We start from the raw sequence: 23,682 nt of genomic DNA, 5'->3' as shown, positions 1-23,682 counted from the left end.
CGGCCTCTTACATGGGTCGACGTGGTGCCCGGGGGCCGAGTTTAAGAGCATCATGGCAGTGGCTGCGTCAATGTCAGACTCTGGAAGAGGAGAGAACATGCATGATGGTCAGTCCTGAGGTTTCAGAGCGGTAGGGCTGTAGTGTTTTGTTTTTGACAGCAAATCTTTGATTTAGTTTTAGTCATTGTCTTTTGAATCATTTTCATTTAGTTTTAGTAATGGTAGTCGACGAACATGTTTCGTCGGATTAGTCGACGAAATAAACACTGAGTGGTTCTTTATCTCCATCTGTCCCCGGAACAATGTGACTCAGGTTGGTGTGTCAGGAAAATAGGGGTGAAATAGATCGCAGTCGATTGTAAAGAACAATCGATCATTTAATAAAATATTCAATCAGTCAATCAGGTGTTGGCTAACAATGGCCTGTAAAATGTCAGTGTTTCTACAATAAACAAAACAGTGCATTGAGCAGAGCTGCTTGCGGACCACTCATCCTTTTACACTGCAGGATGGATTCAGGCCAACCGGTGCCATGTTTACATTGTATCCAATCTTTACAGTTCTAAAGCAAAGGCACCATAACTCACTTGAGGGGCTGTAAATTATTAATGATTATGTTGAGACTGAGTGCTCCGCTCTCAGCACCGGCTAAACCTCTGTGCCTGTCGTCAAGGTAACGAAAGCGTGAGGCTGAGGAGGGAGAGAGAGGGGTCTGAGACCATCATGGTCTACAATACATGAGGCATCTATGACTTGAATGGATACAAAAATAAATAAAAACGCAACCCAAAAAAAAACAATGACAACACAATATTGTTGAGGATGAAAGCATAGTGATGCTTGAATGCACTGTGACTGAAATATGCAGAAGCAATGTAAAAAACAACAACACACACACACGCACACACAAACGCGCGCGCGCATGCGCACACACACACACACACACACACACACAGAACTGGAGTGAAGGGATATCATTTCATAGCAGGTATTGATCGATCGGGCCGTGGAATTTAGTACCGACTGAACCTTAACAAAGCTTCACGTGGGGTCCGGTAGGGAAGTCTGGAGAGAGACAGGTAGCCATGTTGGACACTCACCTTTCAATGAACAGCCTTGCAGGAAGAGATGGCGAGGAGGTGAAGAGGCACTGCATAGGGAAACGTAAAGACACAATTACAGTATGGCCCTACCAGCCTCATTTAACCACTAAGTAGGAAAAGAAATCACACCTGCGTGAAGTGAGGAGCGATCTTATCATCATCATACATGATCTCATTCCGGCCAATAAGAATTTGCGTCCTCACCTTCGTCATCAATGTTTGTGTTATGCAATGTTTGTGTTCACACTCATTGTCAATGGCATTTAATATTTGTGGACGCAAAAGTTGTGCACATACACCAAAAGCTGGACATAAGAGGCTATCGCCCCTTAAAATCAGCCAATCTACAAGCTCATATGGCGTTGTGACGCAACGTGCACTGTTGTGTGCTTGTAGATCTAGTTTCATTGCTTTTGAACTTTTGAGTGTGGCCCGGGAGTCAACCAGGGGTCCTTGAGGGGGTTCCACGGGTCCCCGGCTAAATTATTGATAGTTTGGAACCAAGTGGACACTTACAGGTCTGTAAAAACAACACCAAGAGTGTACAAATGGGACATTTATGTCAGGTGATAAGCAATTCACCGCGGCGAGTGACGTAATGTTGTAGTTTTCTAACTTTAGAAAACTACACCCAAGCGGTGATAAGTGATCACCTCAAACTGGAGTATGAATGGGCCTTGAGGGCTCACATCCCTACTAGAATGAATGGGGATGTGTGTGAGGGCTCACGTCCCTACTATAATGAAATGGTGTGTGTGTGTGTGTGTGTGTGTGTGTGTGTGTGTGTGTGTGTGTGTGTGTGTGAGGGCTCACCTGGGTGGGGAGGCGGGCGGCGTGCAGAAGGCATGTGCGGCAGGGTAGTGCTGCTTCCTAAGAGCTTGGATCAGGTTGGGTCGGTACTCGGGGTCGACACACCACAGAGAACCCTTTCCATTGGCCTGCAGTACGAAAAAGGAGGGAGAACTCGTTAGGTAACACAGAACATTAGAAGCCTATGGCTATGCTGTCATTACAGGACATTAGAAGCCTATGGCTATGCTGTCATCTTTTTTGTAAGGTTTTGATCGTGTGCATGGCTGGGAAGCGTTGAGCCTTGATCATTCAATAACCGTAGCCACTTTTTTTTTTTTTTTTTTAAGATATTTTTTAAGACAGACAGTTGGCTGACAGGAAACGGGAGAGAGATGGGGGGATGACATGCAGTAAAGGCCGTGTCGGGTCCGGGAGTCGAACCCGCGGCACACTGCGACTGGATTACCAGTCCGGTGCCCAGACCGTTACGCTACGGCCTGGGCCACCGTAGCCACTTTTAACCCAGTGTCTGTAATCTATTTTGGCCATAGAATTGAAGGAAAGAAATCTTTCTCCAAACTTTTTCTAAAATAGCTGATCTATAAGCTCACAACACGCTTGTAAATGTCACAAAACCCAATTGCCTGAAATGTTCACTTTGACAAGCCAGACACATCTTTGACAAAACAGGAGTCAAGAACAAAACAATGCAAAACAAAAGATTGGACTCTTCAATAAGGATGTCTGGTGCACTCGAATTGTTCTACTAGTAGTATAGTGTAGTGTGTACTGTCTGTCAGTAGTTCCCATTTACACAATACAATAGTGTGTACTAGCATAATTTCTGAAGGACTGAGATTGTAAAGAACAGAGTGAGTGACACAAAATCATTACCCTTGTTATTTGTCAGCCAAAGTGAGATGCACAGTTACACACACACAGAGTGACTACGGTATGCAGGTATGTTGGTTGGTATGGGTGCAGTATGTTGTTTATACTCTCTATATGACAAAGTACTGCTATATGGCTGCTGGGTGGTGTTGACAAGGATTCTAGTTGCTAAATTTGTCAAACGTCATTTGGCTTTGACCAGCTGTCAGAGGAAAAATATTAACACAAATAGACATTAGCAGTCATTTATTCGAACTCCACCGCATTTTAATGGGAGTAATTTCAGCTCCGAAAACAATTTGGTGAAAAGGGAAATGCAATTTATAAATGAGGCTAAAGTGTCGTCACCCAGGCTTCCGCTCAGGCGTGAAAAAGGCTTCCCTCCCGATTCAAAGCTAAAAATAATCAAACAGGTTAGGTCTCAAATGACCAACACACAGAGCCTACCCCAGCAGCCTACCACAAATTCCTTCAGAGCTAGAAATGTGCAAAAAGGAGGAACACACACACACACACACACACACACACACACACACACACACACACACACGTCAGCAGTATGTGAGGAATGAGTTTTGCCTGCGAGTGTGCGCAAATGGTCGCCTTATCTCATGGCGGTGTATTCTTACCCAAGTCTGGGGAGGGAGGGAGAGGGAGGGAGCGAGGGAGCGAGGGAGGGAGGGAGGGAGGAGGAGAATAACCTTGACTCAGATTACCAGCCAGCTCAGAGGCAGGAAGGAGGAAACGTCACCATGGCAACGGAAACCACCAAAGCAGTGTCATGTGAAACCTGGTGCTGGTGTCTCTCTCTCTCTCGGCAGACTTGCGAGGGCTCACTCCATGCGGCTCACCTGCATTCTGAGCACCCGCACTAGAAGTACCGGCCTCACACCGCCCGACCGACACCGACAGACAACCACCACCGCTAACCGGCTCTCACTAGAAGTACCGGCCTCACACCACCCGACAGACAACCACCACCGCTAACCGGCTCTCACAAGAAGTACCGGCCTCACACCGCCCAACAGACAACCACCACCGCTAACCGGCTCTCACTAGAAGTACCGGCCTCACACCGCCCGACCGACACCGACAGACAACCACCACCGCTAACCGGCTCTCGCCCTGGCTGACACAGCCTCGTCACTGCAGGCTCTACCAATCAATCACGTCGTCGCGTCAGCCGTCATTACTGATAAGCTTTTGCTCAAGTGGCACTCAGTGGTGGAAAAAGTACTCCAATTCTTTTACTTAAACATTTGAGTACATGTGAAACAACAACTTTTAATAATAATAATCAAAATCTTCAAAGTAACTGAAGTTTTCAAATAAATGTAGTGGAGTAAAAGTACAATATTTGCCTCTGAGATGGAGTGGAGTACAAGTAAAAGTATCTGAAATTGGAAAGTACAAATACCTGAATAATTGTATTAAGTACAGTACTTAAAATAAAGTACGTAAATTTAGTTTGTTACTTTCCACTGGTGGCACTTTGTGGTAGTGAGGTGCATGTGTGCGTGTGATGTTGTTCAATGCCGACAATACACTTTTAAAATACTTAAAAAAAAGGGCTAAAGACCAACACCCTCTCCCATCTAAAGGCAACATGTCATCATAAAACAGAGGGTTTTTTAATCAGACTATAAGATTTTGGAAAGGCAGGAGATCTTGCAGGGTCGCCATTTGCAAGAATCCAATAAGGTTGCTTTTTAGATTAGTTCCCATCATACTCCCAGTGGAAAATATGCAAGACGAAAACAATGGAGGCTCAGCTGCTACTGTTGTGTGTGCAGTCAGTGGTTTGTCCTGTTTGGTGTTGGAGAGCGCAGAGCGCAGCTACTGGTTCAGTTGTTGACAATGTAAACGTCACATGAGCATGCAGGCAAGATACAAGACAATGTAAACGTCACATGAGCATGCAGGCAAGATACAAATCAAGCATGTTTTAGTATTTTACCAGTAAATCTTTACTCTTTAACCCTGTAAGCCCCAGAGATGCTTTTTAGTAACTCTAGTAAGTAAGTAGTAACTTTAGTAATCTTATTTTAATTAATGAATATATTATTTTTTCTGTTCTTTTTTCACCTAAACATCATCATTGATGTTCATTGTGTAGTCTTGCAATACCATTGGTCATGATATTTGCATATAAATACCCCCCACAGAGGCAGAAATTCACACAACTTCAAAATCTCTGGAGCAATATTTTATGAAAATTAACCTATGACCTTTAACCTTTAACTCTGATTAAAAAAATGTAATTAAAATATATATATATATATATATATATTTTTGTGATCATTAGAATGTCTAGAACATGTTTTATTATTGTGAAAGATATCCCCCAAATGTAAATTATTAATGTATTTTTTGCAAGTAGAAATATAAAGACAATTTAAAGATAATGGGAGTCAGACATTGGAAAAGTGTCTTTAAACAGTTAAATCGCTTGAAAGGGCTTTTGGTGTGAGGCCGACAAGGCCTGGCATAACCGATGAACCACTGACTCCGTGTGTATCCCATACTACAAACTACTTTAGAAAGTAACTAAAGAAATATCACTTAATGAGGAGAGTTCAATGCATGCCATTTGCTACATGTGATTTACCATTTTCCTAAACACATCTCCAAACACACATGCTTAGAAATGTGTGCTAGATATGTCTGTTTATACATCAGCAAGTAGCACACAAGATGGACATCTTTTTCTCCATGTCGTCCTTTTCTTTGAGACATCACGGAGAACGCCGCTGCACCAGGACAGACATTAAGTGCCCTCGTTTTCCTCCGACAGGGCAAGTTGTTCATGCTTGCCACCCTCACCCGGTGTGAATGCATACTTTCTTCAGCTGTGGGCTGCTCATCTGCCATGCCTAAAACAGTTGCAATACCTCACTGTCCTGCGACAGATAAAGCCCTATCTCAGTGTGCTGTGCTTGCAGTTCTCCCTCTCTCTCCCGAGGAGGGCCTGTGACCTTGAGAGGAATTCACCCCTTATCACAGCGGAGTCAGAGGTCCTGTGACTGCTTTACAGCACCAACCACTGTTATGTGAGCCGCACTGCAGCTCTCTGCTCCACCGTTCAAACAGCAGCATACTAGGTGCATTCTCAATGCACGCACGGGTTGTTTGGGTACATGGTACAGACGAGATTATCTGCCCCGAGTCAAAAGTCAGGTCTGACATTGTCTTGGCCTAAATACAGTACATACAGTAAATAACTGGGTATACATGCATGCAGCAGCACTGCCACTAGCGTGCTTTTCTGGTTTTTGCACGTGCAGAGTTTAAATAAGATACGAGAGACGTTGCCAACTCACCTTTCCCAAACTCCGTTCCACCTTGCGGAAGCATTTGTTCAGGGACAGGTTGTGACGCACCGAGTTCTTCCAGCCAGTGGGTGCGTTGGAAAAGTAGGGGAAGTGCTCAAGAATCCACCCATAGATCTCCTTGACGGGCAAGGACTTGCTGGGCGACTGCTCGATGGCCATGTAGATGAGGAGAGAGAAGGAGAAAGGGGGTTTGGACTTCAAGGAGTCCCTTTCCCTGCCTCTGCCGTGCGACGAGGACGAAGAGGACGAGGACGGGCCCTGAATGGCCCCGGTGTCCCCCTCAATGTCAAAGAGGGGGCTGGCGCTCGGCTGGGCTTCGGGTCCTCCTAGCGTGAAATTCTGGAGCAGGTTCTCGTGGAGCCAGTTAAGATTGGTCAGCTCCTCGTCCTCAGAAGCTCCGTTGCAGTCCACGCTGGTGGCCAGTGGGCTCGCCGCGCACTCGGCCTCGGGCAGGGTCCCCGCACCGCACACACCTCCCCGGAGCCCCGCCCGCTCCTCCTGCATACCCGGAATTTCCACTTTCTTGTCTGGTGACATCCCAATGATTGGACCCATTAAACCAAGGAGGTCTGTAGAAGGGGGAGAGAGAACAAGGGTCTGTGTTAATGTAAACACAGAGGGAGAGGAAATCAAATAAACAACATTGACGGTTAACCCATTTCAAAACACGTCTGGCAATGAGAGGTAAATGGAGGTGACGCGTTGCAAATGACATGCTCTTCCACACGCTGCCGAACTTGTTTTGCTAAGGATTTCCCCCGAGTGCGGGCCCCCCAGTGTAGTCCCACATGCCTGGCTTGCCTGCTCTCTGTGCCCAATGACGAAAAATGTTCGTCGACTAGCTTTTTTTCACTGACGAAAACTAAATGGAAATGAAATGAAAACTAAGCTATGAATAACACTAAATATATTGACAATTTCGCCATAAACTCGACTAAAATGTTAGGAAGGGACTACAGATCCAGAATAAGTAAACGACAAGTCCTTTTACACTGGGTTGCATGCTGAAAAAAGGCGATCTACAAGTTCACAAGGCGTCGTGCCCAACACGTTGTGAGCTTGTAGATTGGCTATTTTCAGCAAGTGTAAAATCAGCCATTACGACGGCATCAAGGCCTTCCAAAATACATTTTAGTCGACTAAACTGAAGATTTAGTCGACTAAAATCTTCTGATATTTAGTCGACTAAAACTAGACTAACACTAAAAACATTCCAGTTGACTAAAATGTGATTAAAACCAAATGAAAATTATTCAAAAGTCTAAAACTAAATCAAAAGTTGCTGTCAAAAACAACACTATGCTGGGCCATGGCTCAATGGTCCAGACACCTTGGCTGGTAATCCAGTCTGGCAGTGGGCAGCGAGTTCGACTCCCGATCCCGACTGCCTTTACTGCATGTCTTCCCCCCATCTCTCTCCCCATTTCCTGTCAGCCTACTGTCTGTCCCTCCATAAAAAATATAAAATAAAGGCGAAAGCCACAACATTAAAAGAAACAACACCACCACTACACTGTGGCTCTACCTGGCGCTCTCTCACTGCCCCTCTCACTCGCACGCCCGGCGAGGAACGAGAGCCCCTCCACTCCCTCCTTCTAGACTCCAGCCGACGAGGACCTTTGGAGGAGAGCCTCTCGAGCGGCTGAGCTGACTTAGGGCTCCTCTCCTCAACGCCTACCTCATTTCTGATCAGACGCAGCTGCTCGTTAAGTGTAAATGAGCATGAAACCACCCGCAAAATCATGGGCCACTGCTACGAGAATGGAGTGGAGGGGCCCTCAGTCTCGCAGAGTGGATGGCTCTTAAGAAAACGCCCCCCTCTCTGGCCATAAGATCACTCAACCTGCCACATGCCCAGATGAAGTGCTGAGGAGAGTGTGAAGAGAGAGGGCTGTGGGACAGCCTTGTCCTCCTCCTCCTCCGCCTCGCAATTCAGTGGTATAATAAGAAATTGAAGATTTCCGACAGGTCTGCATACTCTGACAAGAGCCACCACAACAGCCTCCTGGGATTAATCTGCGGCCATATAGCGAGAGCACGTTATGAGCGATACTACCCAAGATGCTCTCTGCTTTGGAGCAGACACCCCATGACCTTTACAACACACTTATTTAACCCCTTTCAACCTGGCGTCCCTAGGTATTTTCGGTATGTCGTTATAGACTAAATTGAAAGTGAAAATGACAAATCTACAAGCTCGACAAGTGGTTAAACCAGTGGTACCGTGATGATTGAGTGTTTGTGTAAACACAAACATTGACGACGAAGGTGAGGACGCAAATTGTGATTGGCCCGGAATGAGATGTATGATGATGTACGATGCCTCACTTCACTTCACGCCCCTCACTTCACACGGGTGTGATTTTTTTTTAAATAATTATGCAAATTGACTAAACTTGAACAGCAATTTACCAAAGCACAGTGATACACTGTTAGTGAAGATAAGAACACTGTCAAGTGTCGTTTTTGTGTAAAGTGAGCAAAATGACACTTTGTCAGAGGTTTGGGTTATGTAGATTTAATGTAACTCCAAATATTCTCCCCGTCCTCATTGACTTACAGCACCTCGCACAGTGAAACAGGTCTCATAGCTAGGTAACTACCTCTACCAATGTGCAATTGGTCAGAATGGGTCAGAATGGGTTAAAGTTTAACCCATTCTGACCGGGCACCCATTTTGGTGTTAGCATCATGTTATGCTTTATCTATTGAAAAATAGCAGATCTACAAGCTCATATCGCGCCACCGAGTGGCGCGATATGAGCTTGTAGGTCTGCTATTTTTGAAAAATCGAAGAACGACTGACATTTTTTTTAATCTGATCTCAGGTCAGAATGGGTTTAATCAGACCAGTGTGTGTCCAGTGTAAACCTCGTATGAATCTGATCTCAGGTCAGAATGGGTTAAAATGTTTTGAGACTAGTGGAGAGAGAAAGGAAACATGGATTCAGAGTAAGGGGCTGTCGTGTAGAAAATGGTATGGGAATCGAACCAAGGAACTCACTGTCGGGCATTATGCACGTGACCTAACCACTTGGCTATCGGGTCACCCCTAAACCACTTAGTACTCAGTACATAGTGCATGAAAGAAAATTAAAAAGCTGCATATTGATAAACAGGTAACTACCGGTAGTTAACCATCTCTGTTACAGAGTAACCAAGTATATACAAGCAGGGTTATATTTCTGAAAATTACATGCATTTTCTTAACCATTTAAACCCGGCCTACAACTTTGTTGAACAAACAGTGAAAATAGATGATCTAGAGACCTATAAGCTCAGAATGATGCAACATGCTGTGAGTTTGTCAGTGCTGCAATTTTGAACAAACAAATTAAAGAAAGAAAAAGATTTTTTGAAGATTTAGCCCCACAATATTTACATTTAATCGTTAAGATTGTGACATTATCATCAAACATAAATATATTTCTCCATTCAGTCTGACGAGAAGCAGGGATGAAATGACACATGAAGGACCAGAGAGCCTTTGAGATATCAAAAGCAGAGGTTTGGAGTGGAGCCATATGGGTCCATTTGGTTTCATTTTACGCTCTCAAGAGTTAAAGATCTATAAGGATTAATTTGGTTACCAACTCCATCATTTAGCTGGGGACGACTTGGAACCCCCTCAAGGACCTCAAAACCCGATAACAAAGGAAGAACTCGACAACAGCGTGTGCGTTAGACCTGAGGCACTAACTTCAGCCACACAGGAACGCAGGTCTCCGGTGGCTCATCACGTATCCCAAGCCCCTCAGTCTACTGGGTCAGACAGGCAGATGCAAAGATACCGTACGTGTGCCCAGTGGTGGAAAGTAGTTAAGTACATTTACTTAGGTTAAAGGTTACTAGATACTTTGAAGATACATTTAGTCCATTTGAAAATAGCCGATCTACAAGCTATTTAAAAATGATTTTGAACACATGTTGAACTTGTGAAATGGGACATTCCATAAGTACATTTTGATGCCAATTTTTTTTAATATCTTTTATCCCACGATTTTGTAACCCATTTTTCACCCCTTTGTCAATTATCTAATGTGATCCTGGGCTCTACACACCCTCCGCCAACCTTGTCCGCATATATGGGGGACAAGGGGAGAGCAACGGACTTGAACTCATGCTTCCTTCATGCCCGAGTGTCCACTGTCCAAGTTGCTCCTTAACACCTGAAAGGGGGAGTTTCCCTGGTTGGACGTAGTGCTTGGAAGGAACACGTTATTCCAACCAGTTCCTTTCCCCTCCATCAGGCGGTGTGAGGGTACCTACCCTAGGGGACACGGGGAGAACAAGCAAACTCCACACAGAAAGGCCCTTTCGCCAACCCCGCCTTGGGTATGGGCACTGATGGCGCGGAGGAGGAAACACGCCGCCAGCACCCACAGCATGCCGAGCGGGAATCGAAACCAGGAACTTCTAGCTGTGAGGCAACAGCACTACAGACTGTGCCACCGTGCCCCCTTGAGTACATTTTGAGCATGGGACTTCTACTTGTAACAGAGTAGTTCTACATTGCAGTATTGATACTTTTACTTAAGTACAACATTTGAGTACTTTTTCCACCACTGCCCAAGCCTCTCAGTCTAATGGGTGTAATGCTGCATTCAGACAGGCCGATGCAAAGATACAGTGTACCGTTCATTTCATTTTCAATGGAAGCCAGCGACGTGAAGCTACAAAGCAAATCCGACGTTTGTAGCCGCTACAAAAGCTACAAAGCTGACTGGGTTAAAGTTTCTTCCAGATGCAAAGATACAAAACTACAACTTTAGCTCCGATGACGCAGCGAAGCGGACGCACACTTGATGACGTTCAGTGTCAACAAGTATGCTGTGAATCTTTGCATCTTTCCGTCTGAACGCGGCAGCATAGCTTCACAGCGCATGGCATACTTTACCACCGTATTCCTGCTCCCTGGCTTCACCACACGTCCCTCTACAGCAGCTGCCTGGCTTACGCACTTGTTATGCACATGTTACGCAGCTCAAGACACACACGGCAGCAGAACGTTGAATGTACCCAGTTATGTAGCATGATGTGATGGCTATGGCCTACTGTTACTGTCCAGTTTATGTTTTCCACGGTCGCATAGCACTGAATGTGAGGTCATGTGTAATGTCCTTATATAATATGTGTTACAGAATGCACTAGGCTTCTCTTGTTCTCTCTCTCTGCACCAATGTCACCGTCCAGGACAAACAAGGGATTCTAAAAGGCAAACTCTCATGTCCACCATTTAGCACACGGCTAAATGGTGCCGTTGATTGGAGCCGATGAGTGATTTATGGATGCCCCCTATTGTTGCCTTTGCAATCTGAACACATTTAGCATTAGAAGTTTCCAAAACATGATACTACCATGGCTGCCATTTTGTGCTTACATCATTAACCCCTCCCCCAAGTGTGACGTAAAATACAAAACGTCTGCCATATGAATTAAGATTTTCCAGTTCCTCTGGTTCTTGCCTGCGGTTTTGGCTTGCCTTCCTCGGCTAGGAACGACTCTGCATACTATTATGCCATCAGACAGTTATCTCAAAACCAGTGTGAAAAACTAAAAACCTTGTGGATGATTCTTCTGGCATAGAGATCAGTAAGTACACCAGACCAGACGTAAAATAAATGAATGGAGCCTTTCCCTTTAGAGTAAGCAGACTTGAAATCAGTCATCCTAAACTACCGTTTTGTTCAAAGAAACCTCCGTCGTCACTGGATTCAGCTCCATAATTCCGTTTGAAAATGTTGTGTAACCACACCAGCTTTCTTACATCAATCAAGACTGACAACATAGACACAAAAAGCATAACTTTGCGCTTAATCTGCATATTCGATATGAAACATTATCTTGTACCTGGTTGGTTCACAGTTTCGTTTGAAAATAAATAAATAATAATTAGGTAGGTTGAGCTTTAGTTTTTTTTACCAATAGAATAAAATACACCGATGATCACCGATCATGATCATCATGATCACAACAGGTAGGTTGTGATGGTTCATGGTCAATGAGGCCAAAGAGGACAAAGAGATGGCTTGTCCGCTCGGCTCACAACAACCTCTAATCTATGCTCTCTGTCATGTCACCATGACGACCATGCTGTCACTTCATTTAAGAGCAGAAATCTGCCAAACAAAGAGGTAATGGGGAAATAAGAAATCCATCTTGGCTGGCTCTGCCACTAAAGGACCACTCTGCAGTCTGCACTCACCCTGTACTGAACACTATCCATACCACACAATTATTAACTGTTGCCTCCATTACGATTGAAGTTTTACGACTACTGTTATTTTATTCTTTAAGCAAACATAGCAAATCTACAAGTTGGCCGAGTGAACTTCTAGATCGGCTATTTTAGCCATTTGTGTACATGTTAAATGCCTTTATTCAGGGCGCTTTACATAGATTGTGCATTACATTCACCCATTCACACACACACATTCATACACTGATGGTGGAAGAAACCATGCAAGGCACCAACCTGCACATGGGGAGCAATTAGGGGTTCAGAGTCTTGCTCAAGGACACTACAGTCTACACTAACTCTGGGGGATCCCGGGTTCGAACTGGGAACCTTGCGGTTGCCATTCGGTCACTCTACCCCTGAGCCACTGCCGCCCCTAACGCCACCATTGTACAACAAATTATAATACAGGGATGAGTGGTTAATCAGACGGAAATTCGATCATTCAGTTATTACAAAAAAAAGAAAAAAACATTCCCAAACATTCAAAACAAAATTCAATGATTCCCCCCAATCTTTCATCTCTGGGTTGTCACCCAATCCATACTGTCAAATCCCCAGAGCTCATTTAACTCTGGGCGTGTACAGAAGCGTGTCAGAGTTACAGATCTGTTAAGGACCCCATCTGGACCATTGGGTGGTCCCCGGACCTGACGTTGAGAAACAATGAGGTACTGTATCTTGAGACTTGAATAAAGGTTGGGGGGTTATGGGTGGGGGGGAGGGTGGTGCATATCCTTTCACTGCTGCTGTAAGACAGGAATTGGGTCAAGCTCTGAATTGCGTTTACAAGATGCGTGAGACAGGAGAGGGAGTTGTGCGCTGCTCGCTAACCAGCGAGGAAGGGAAGGGAGGGGTAATAGGATGGATGCCCTAGTAGTCCATTAACAAAACCTCTGCTCCACTCGCAGTCGCCATGAGGTGATAAACGTATAGAGGGGCCACAGACAACATTTCAATTCTTCAATTCAGAGGGAATTGGGGGGGGGGGGGTCTAAGGCTGTCAGCACAACAGCAACAACAAAAAGTACACAGAAGGCCTGAGGGGAACGGTCAAGACCAGACTGAGAGGAACAGCAGAAACACAGGGAGGGGATACAGGGGAGAGGAGGAAGCAAGACCATGGGAAAAAGAACAATAAGGAAACGGAAGAGACAGGCAGAGAGAGAGAGAGAGACAGACAGACAGACAGACAGACAGACAGACAGACAGACAGACAGACAGACAGACAGACAGACAGACAGACAGACAGACAGACAGACAGACAGACAAGACAGAGATAAAGCAAGGCAGAGCAAGTGTGTAAAAAGAGAGACTGAATGGCTATAAGCATGCAAGTCATCCTCAGTCTAAAATGACTGAGGATGAACTCTCTGCAAAGTAAAAGTAGAGCAATCAGAGAAGTCCAGGAGTCCAGAGTGTGTCTTACAGCTAATCTCCACTCTGCACGCAACATCCATCCAAACACATTTCCTTTTTCAGTTACATCATCCAGATTCATTCATTCATGGACACGTGGACACACACACACACACACACACAGCCAACTACAATTTTACTCAGAGTTCAATTAACTATAATGAAGAATAACCGTTTCCCAGTGAATAGGGACACTCATGGGGTTCAAGTGGTTAAAACGGATAAAGCATACATGAATTTTCAATCTGTCATATAGTGGAAACGGATAGATAAGTTTTCCTCGTGACATAAACTGTATTTTAGGGGTATTTTCATAGCGTAGTATATGACATAATGTATGAGTTTGGGTACTGGCATTTTCAGTTCACTGTCTGAAGGCAGTGGTGGGAAAAGTACTCAAATGTTTTACTAAGTAAAATACCAATACTAGAATGTAGAACTACTCCGTTACAAGTAAAAGTCCCGTATTCAAAATGGACTTGAGTAAAAGTACAAAACTATTGGCATCAAAGTGTACTTAAAAGTACCAAAAGTAGAAAGTGCCGTACTAATTATGCCGAAAGTCCCATTTCATGTTTTCAAATGTCTAAAGATATTTTGAAAATAGCTGAAAATAGCTATCTACAAGCTCACAATGCGTCAAATGTACTGTACATAGGTCTGAAGTGATTAATGTATGTTTTGTAATAATAATAAAAATCTACAAAGTAACTAGTAGCTGAAGTAGTCAAATAATTGTAGTGGAGTAAAAGTAAAATATCTTTCTCTGAAATGTAGTGGGATAGACGTAAAAGTACTGAAAGTTTGACATACTCAAGAAAGTACAAATACGTCAAAATTGTACTTAAGTACAGTACTTAAGTAAATGTTACTTTCCACCATTGACTGTAGATCAAATATCAACTGCTGCAGTTAGAAGAGTCTACCAAAAAACATATATAGAGATATAAAAAGGATTTTTTAAATGTAACAGTTGATCGTTGATCCCGTGTTTATATCCATCGTGAGCAATTATGTCAATGAAGAATTACAGAAACGTCACAGGTTTGGCAAATTTAAAAAAAAATAACCCTGATTGTGCAGCAGGTCTGAATTTGACAGGTGTGGCTAACGTTCTGTCACAAGAGCATACTGTGAATACCTTCCCCCTCCTCCATTCCCTAACCCTATCGCTGCCGTCTCACTGAAGCCTTCTATCTCCATACCGCATTTAAACTTTTTTACTTATATTTTGGGGCTTTTCTGCCTTTAATTGGACTAGAGCGGTGCCCATTGGGCAATGGCCTACTTGGAACGATGCAAGTTGGAAATACCCCACCCAGTTATGTGTCCCTTTATGCCCATATATGGAGTCATTTGTCAGGGGCATGCCCAAATATGCAGATGTCAGAACATATTGTGATGTCAGAACAGCTCCATATATGGAGATCTAGGGCCTCTGTCCAGAGCCTGAGCAGAGTGAGGACTTTTGTGGCGGTTCTAGGTCCAACCGACTCAAGTCCGGGCACTACACTCCCTGTGGGGGTGTGGAACGCGTGGCGAATTTGATGTCAGTGGGACGAATGGTTCACGAGTTACGTGGATTAGACGTATACACATACACACAGACTTGGAGCATTTATAAATACTAGACCGGTGCCTGGCTGTAGAGCACTGAGTCGGTAACGATGGAAGTTGGAGATCCATCCCCCACCCGGCTATGCAATACCCGTTGTACCCGTATCAGAGTATCCGTTCCACCCATCTGTCTGTGTCCCTTTTATGCCCATATATGGAGATTTCTGTAGCTGTCTCTCTGTGACCCTTTATTCCTATATATGGAGTTCTGTGTCAGGCATGCCTAAATATGGAGTGTGGTGATGTCAGGCATGCCCAGATAATAGATATGGAGTGTTGTAATGTCAGAACAGGCCAGCTCCATATACTGTATGGACACTGGGCAGGGTCCAGTGCCAAGGCAGAGGCCTTTTGTGGCGTTTCTGGACAACCGTGAGTCCGACCAACTTGACACCGGGCACTGCACTCCCTGTGGTGGTGTGGAACGTGTGTGTTCTGTTGCGTGTGTCGAATTTGCACACACACACACACACACACACACACACACACACACACACACACACACACACACACACACACACACACACACACACACACACACACACACACACACACCTTTATTTGTATTCACATTTTACAAGAAATGTCTTGAACACAAACAATAGTGGATGTGCAAACTTGAGAAAACTCTACAACAAGTGCTTCAGATACAGATCACGGGTACAGAAAGCATCGCCTTCTCCATATATGGCGACTGCCAATTATTGCAGACACTGAACAAGATTATTATAAGAATATTGACAGGAACAGGGAGAGTGTCAGAACTGTGTCACACAAATGTAGTGAAAATACCGGATCTCCAAGCTCACAACGCTGATGCGTTGTGAGCTTTTGCATCAGCAAGTTTTCTTAAATGTAATAATAAAACAAAGACCGGTCACGGCAACCCTAGACGCTTTCAGCACAACATGGGCAGCCAAAAGACACACTCATTCCTTGTAGTTTAACTACTTTCACCCTGGCTGACGTATTTTGGGGCATAACCGCATGAACCCTAGCGTCCCTAATCGGGGCGAACATAGTCGACCTACATGCTCACAATCAATGAGTTGCAGATTTGGTGTAGAAGGGAAAAGGAGAGGGCCAAGTACAGACTCACAGGGGACCCCGGTTAAAATGTTTAAGTGGTTAACCCTTTTACTGCTGCCATTTATTGAGAAATTAGGACCTAATTCATGCCAGCATTTTTTTAATTTGAGCTCTTATTTTGAAAAGCCACATTTTGCCTCAACCGGAAGTGAGCTTATCCCTGCCAGCTTTACGTTGCCAAGACAACCTTTGTTTACATGATCGAAAAATGCCGGTACATTTTTGCACTCCACAACGTCGGCTCGTGCCGTCAAAGAAACGCTGTTTTGACCAAAAATGCCATCTGGGACAAGGAATAGGAGATACAGGCGATTGAAAGAAACGGATAGAATGGATTCTTATGGCGACGGTGAATTAATATGAACGATCCAGTGCAGTGCTAACAACAGTGCTAGCTAACCGGCTAACGTGAGTAGCATTATGGCTTGATCAATCATATGCACTAATAAAGGGCAATTGCCGAAGGGCTTCGGCAATGGCAGCAAGCGTTAATATCAAATTAATGCTTCAATTGCCGAAGGGCTTCGGCAATGGCAGGAAGACGGTTAATAGCTCAATATTGATTCACTAGTTTGAAAGTTTGTTAACAACAGTATTCAGAGGTTTCCATGCGGTTATAGGAAAGTCTGTCATGACGCAATAAAACAATCACTGTACTAGTGATGGTTCTTTCAATTAAAAAATGTAGGCATTTAGCAGACACTCTTAATCCTGAGCGAATTACAGTAAGCATCAAATACATACAGTACAAATAGTCATAAATAATCATAAGAAAGCTAAGAACCTAGCATCTGTCTAACATTACAAAAACTGTACAGTAAAGGTCCTTGCGGACTGGACGCGTTTTTCGGAAAACCGGCGGAAAAACGCTGGTAAAAATCAGAAAAACGCAGCAGTGTGCACCGCAGGGACCTTAAAGCTATAGAGTATTACACTATAGAGCATAGTGGCTCAATTACATAAATTGAGCCTTTGCATATGCCTGTAAGGTCGCCGAGGCTAGGACAAGTGCTACGGGCTAAGATGGAGTCTGAACAGGTGGCTTTTCAGACTACAGCGAAAGACCAAATGTCTTAATATCATGTCTTAGCTCCCGTGGAACCTCGACAGGTACCAGTATATACGATCCGGAACTATTGCCCAGTACAAATGAGTTGAGTTGAACCGGCACTATGCAGCGGGAAAGCAACATATGAGACCTGCGATTAGCCTCAAGGAACCATAAGGTTTTTTTTGCCCATCAGTGCACCCTATGACCTCTCATCTGGGCCCTGGGGTGCTGGAGAGCACTTATCCACTTCTAAGTGCTGCTCTAGAACGCTGCTATTTAAATATCAACAAAGGGAAGCTAGCGAGGCTCACACACAAAAAAAGTCCCTCCAAGCACAGGAAGTGTTTTAATGCGATTACGGTGAGCCAATTACCATTCGCTGTTATGATTATCGCCCTTATCACTGCTCTTATCAAAAGGCATCAAAGAGAGAGGGGTGGCTGTGTGTAATGGAGCACTAGGCTGTGCAGGGTGGAGGAGAGAGAACAGAGCTAATGAGCTCAACTAGCCTGTTGACTGCCGCTCATCCTTGAAAATACACCAAAGCTGCACTGATACTGACCCAGTGGCTCATCTGCAAGTTAAAACAGTCCGGTGCACTGCTGGTCCAATCAAACAGTCCAGTGCACTGCTGGTCCAATCACATGTGCAAACAGGCAGACGCCAACAGCAGGTGCCAAGGCACTCCGCCCCCCCCCCCCCCCGCCCCCCCTTCAAACAGCTCCTTTATGCCGTTAAGCACTTAGCCTATTGAACAAAAAAAACACAAAGACAATTATTGGACACCCTTTCATGGCAAATTCTGGTATTCCATGTCAAATATTGACACAGAACTGTGAAGAACTGAGGCGAGAGACGAGATCACCGGCAACAAAATGACGAGTTCGGATTGAGACGTTTTGTGCGGGAGATGGTGATGTAAGAGACAGCATACCAGGGGCCAATCTCACAATCAGTACTCAGTTGCCAGGGCAGCGAATGCTGTTAAGGGAAGCAATTGTACTCATGTCTGTGCATGAAGAGAGAGCCTAATGTGGGGAGATCAATACGTACTCTCAAAAACGCTGAGGCCAGCAGTCTACTCCCATTCTCCGCAAACCTGTCTGACAAAGAGAAGCTCTGGGAGGGGCCAGGGCCAAGCCGGATATCATGATACCACTTCACAGGGCCAGAACCCATCCTGCATGCTCACCTGTACTTACAGCTGGGCAATTAACCAAAAGAAACATAGCCGAAACGACATTTAGAGCCTCTAACCAACTTTTAATATACTTTGTTGTACGTCAAGTGATGAAAATAAGTTTTCAATGTAATGGGTCCCAGGACCCAGGGGTGGTCTTTTAGATGGGTCCCAGGGACATTTTATGTGTCCCACTTCAACAACGTTAGAGTACAGTACTGAGTACAGTATTGCATCCCAGGACCCCCAGTGGGAGACATGATTGCGTCCTTTCTCAATTTATTTTAGTGCATCACGCAAACATAACAAAAATAGCCGGTCTAGAAGCTCATAGCATTGCATTGCACTTTGATCCCGATCACAGATTGTTTTTCTCATGATCAGATGTTTAGGCCTGTCACAAAGATACAAAATGATATTATACTATATATCTGACTTTTATAACACTTAAATGGTATAAAAGATTGGTTTCTCCAGATAGGGTAAATTGCTGATCACCGATCGGTGGTCGATTGATCAGAGCATCTCTACTTTACTCTAAGAAATAACACTGATTTGAAGTCATATCACCGAGACATAACTTGTACCTTACAACTACCAAAGATTCCACTAGAATACTCTCCAGTCAATAACAGGACAAGACAGAGAGAGCTCAGCCAAATACTCCTGAACCTGCTACGGAGCTGGTCTGAATGACACAGCCTCGCACAGGTGTATACCACACCCTCTTTCCAAGAGCTGAACCAGTTGAAACAAACCAAGTTACACCTATGTAATAGATACACAAAGGTGTGTCTCAGAATCCCATGGCAAGGGTTGTTATTTGAAACCCTAACCGATATTTAGGCTACAAGCCTACAGTCTGGCTACAGCTACTTTCGTCTTTAGTGTGTGTGAGTGTGAGTGTGAGTGTGTGCATTTTCCTGGTCACAAGAGAAATGCTTGTTTTTATGTTAAATTAGAAAAGGATTCAAGCGTTATGGTTAGGATTAGGCATATTAAGTACAGCTTAAGGATTGCACTTGGAGTTCTACCTGATTTATACCTAGTTGCATGTCGACATTGCGCACCACAGAAATATATAATATGTGCTGTGAGTGTGATGAGATGTGAGCTTGCAGATCAGCTATTTTTGGCTTTAAAATGGCAAAAACAATAAATAGAAATTAATAGAAATGGCATTCATAAAAAAGCTGTCTTAAAACACTGATGTCCTGTCAAGTATACTAGTAATACAAACTGTACTAGTGTGTGTGTGTGTGTGTGTGTGTGTGTGTGTGTGTGTGTGTGTGTGTGTGTGTGTGTGTGTGTGTGTGTGTGTGTGTGTGTGCGTGCGTGTGTGTGTTCAAGTGCAAGTGAATGTGTGAGAACTAGAGTTAGCCAGCCAAGTGAAGGTCTTCTTTGAGGAGTCTGTGATCCAGTTTCAAGACTAGGTCAAACTCTCTCACACACAACACACACATACACACACACCAACAACAACAAACAGAATAGAATATTCCTGCATGTCACTACTAGGGGCATTGTTACACTACATGGTATGTTTATTAAATTAAATAAGACTACATCACAGTAAGAATGGATCTACTCTTGTCCCTGAGGTGAAAGCAAACAAGAGCTCAAGCTCGCACAAAGCCAAATACAATTGGCCCTGCATTCTTCTCGTACAAAGGAGCAGTTGTTTTTGCTCAAGTAAAGTTTCAAAAGTACTCAGTATTCGACTCACAGTATTAAACAGAGGGAAGGAAACACCTCCTGCCTGTTCAGGAAGTTCATTTTCAGCAAACAAATTGTCACACACAGACAGACAGTTGGGCCTGCTCGTGTACTGATACAGTATGGTTGACCGTCCACACGAGTACATGGTCTTAAGAGTGTACATATGTAACCAAATGGGCCCATAAGGGTCCATATGGTTACATATGTAGTTTATGTACACACTTTATCTACATTATGTTAAGTAAATTAGTTACATACAAATTGTTACAGAGTAACAGGGGATTTTATTGTGTACTTTAGGTCTTAGAGCCTACAAATCCACCCATTTTCAAACTTTTAGTTAGTCTACCCTAGTCGATTACAACAACACTCGGGACCGATTATTTTCTTTAATATTTTTGTTAATTCATCTGTGGGTGAATTAACCAATTAGCCCTGTTATGTAAATTAAAATTACCCATGTACACATACTGCCGACTTCAGTTTTTACATGAAAATGCAGCAATGTGTCGAATGACCACAAAGCAATGCAAGACGACGCGCTGATAATGTGGTTAGTCAGACATTAGTTCACCTTACACACACACACACACACACACACACACACACACACACACACACACACACACACACACACGACTGTCAAAAAGGGTGAAGGCCTTCCAAAGTACAAGTCAGACGCCAGCCAACAGTGAAAGCTTATCTCTTGGGGTCATGTGGTTAAGAGTCCAGAGTGCAAACACACACCAAAATTAAACATGGCCGACATTAGCAGGAGCCTCATACGTTCAATACCCAAAATAAACATCTCAACGTTGACATAAATAAATTGAAAGGTTAAAAAAAAGAATTAATTATTGAGGGGAGTGATATTTTAGTGTTGCATTTGATTTGTCAAAGTAGTTCCACTGTTGTGGGAGTTTGCACATTTGTAAGTCGATTGGTAAGAGTAAGTTGAAAAAAAGTAAATGAAATGACAGCCGGTTTCATAATTACTGTCCTCCACCATAACATTACAACTGTAAATTGATTAGTAAGCAAATGCCGACAAGGAAATCAATGAATGGTCAGAATAATCACAGAGGCACAGTATTGAGTGAAATCCTGCTGGCACAGAGCATGCATCATCAAGCAATGGTGGAAAAAATACTTCAATAAAAGTATCAATGCTGCAATATAGAAATACTCTGTTACAATTAAAAGTCCGGTATTCAAAATGTACTTAACTTGAGTAAAAGTACAAAGGTATTGGCATCCAAATTTACTTAAAGTACCAAAAGTAGAAGTACTCATTGTGCAAAATGTCTCATTTCAAGTTTTCAAATGTTTAATGACGGATGCGACGGATTGAGAGCTTGTAGATTGGCTATTTTCAAATGGCCGAAATGTACATAGCACTGTGGTTAATGTATTTGTGTTTTGGTAATAATAATCAAAATCTACAAAGTAACTAAAGTTTTCAAATAAATGTAGTAAAAGTATTGGAAATTGGAATAACTATTTGTAAAGTACAAATACTTCACATTTGTATTTAAGTACAGTACTTGAGTAAATGCACTTAATTACTTTCCATTTCCACCACTGATTGTGCCCATCATAACCAGACAAGCATTTGCAACACCAGCATCATGCTCCAGTTAAACCACATGAACCCTAGCATCCCTATTCTGGGGTGATCATTTGGCAAAAAATAGCCTACTGTCATCTACCAGCCCTCAACTCAACGCGTTGTGAGTTGGTAGATCAGCTCATTTCAGTGAAGAGATTTGGTGTAGAATGTATATACAGTAGATGGACAAAAGGAGGGAGCCTGTGGTATAGAGCCCTGAGGCCACCGGTCAATTCAGTTTGTGGGGTTACTTTAATTGGTTAAGTTTAACTACTATACTCAATACTCTTGAAGTAGAGTTCTGACATGCTGCACATTTTTTTTAAATAATTTTGCTATATGCAATGGTAGGCTATAGGTTCACAAGTCAACAAAGTGGTCTGATGGTAGGGGTCCGACGACAGTACAATTAGAAATAGCCCAGGTCTCTTAATACTCTAGTAATCAGCGCTGCGTGTGTACTTGCTTATGAGCGGAACCTGGTGCAGACCATAATTTAAAGGTGTATGTTTTTCATTGCCACTGCCAGTACTACTTTTGTTTCAGGTATGATGTTAGAAAAATGAACACTGAACAACCCCCACATACAAATCAAACCTGCAATCTGTTCAGATAGGCTTACTTTTACGTTTATTTTACAAACAGCTCAATTTGCCAAACATTTTACAGGAAACTTATCTCCAGACAACTCGAGACAAAAGTCCATGTGCACTCACTACTCACTATTTTACAACACCTTAGTGAAATATAATCTCAAAATCTGATACGGTTTGTAATGTCCTGTGACAAAAAATAATTATATATATATATATATATATATATATATATATATATATACAAAATATACAAGTTATGTTGTCTAACCAACATGTTGCCAACTTTGATTTTAAAAAACAAACAATCTCTTAACCACTTGACGTTAAGATGTTACAGAATTGTATTTTTATTTGTTTTAATAGGGATTGAGTGGTTAAAACAAACTGCTGTACAGGCTCATTGTCGCACTACCATCTCAATTAAATAAACCTGGTTAATTCAGCCACGAGTGACAAGAACAAAGGCCCATTGTGACGGAGGACACAGCCGTGATTCCCTCTCTCAATCAAGTAAACGGTCACATTAGCATTGCTTTCAAAGAGGCAGGCTCTAATGGGGTCTGTGTCTTGTGTCCACGCCTGGAGAATCAGACAGGGAGAGCAACAGCACAAGGGGGGGGGGGGGGGGGGTTAAAAGCAAGGGAAAGGGGTTTCTGATGGACACATAGCCACTGAAGTAATGTTAAACAATAAATAACAGTAGACACTGAGGCGCGTAAACAGGAACACTCACTGACCAATCTCCTGTAGATAGATACACACGGAATACGCAGGGGGGGGGGGGGGGGGTTGGTCAGCAGTCACCACCAAAAGCACATCTAATATACTGATTGCACTGGTGAACCAAGTCATGTTTTGCGTTAAAAGGCATTAACGGCCATAAAGGAGACTGATAATAGTCAATTAATTCTGTAAGAGCATGCAAAATAATTTCTGAAGAAATTAAAAATCTCTAGGGTGAGGAACACTCATGTAAAATGTTTGTTTATTATTGGAGGTCCAAGGTTGGGGCAGGGGGCAGGGTGCATGGGTGCCAAGAGGAGAGA

General features: G+C 43.4%; 1 protein-coding gene across 2 annotated transcripts in view; it reads right to left on the bottom strand.

Annotated features, from left to right (window-relative positions):
- The window catches only part of foxn2a (forkhead box N2a), a 34,347-nt gene that overhangs the window by 5,958 nt on the left and 4,707 nt on the right, over positions 1–23,682 (bottom strand). For both annotated transcript variants that reach the window (XM_083775575.1, XM_083775576.1), the window contains exons 2-5: positions 6,107–6,687; positions 1,917–2,041; positions 1,101–1,150; positions 12–80 (exon numbers count right to left, since the gene is read on the bottom strand). In XM_083775575.1, the coding sequence (XP_083631701.1) occupies positions 12–80; positions 1,101–1,150; positions 1,917–2,041; positions 6,107–6,673 (811 nt within the window). In that variant the 5' untranslated portion in view covers positions 6,674–6,687. The remainder of the gene's footprint in view (positions 1–11; positions 81–1,100; positions 1,151–1,916; positions 2,042–6,106; positions 6,688–23,682) is intronic.

The sequence above is a fragment of the Protomyctophum parallelum genome (genome assembly GCF_964188405.1).
Source record: "Protomyctophum parallelum genome assembly, chromosome: 10".
In the NCBI taxonomy this organism is placed as follows: Eukaryota; Metazoa; Chordata; class Actinopteri; order Myctophiformes; family Myctophidae; genus Protomyctophum; species Protomyctophum parallelum.
This window is presented reverse-complemented; position numbering and strand designations above follow the sequence as displayed.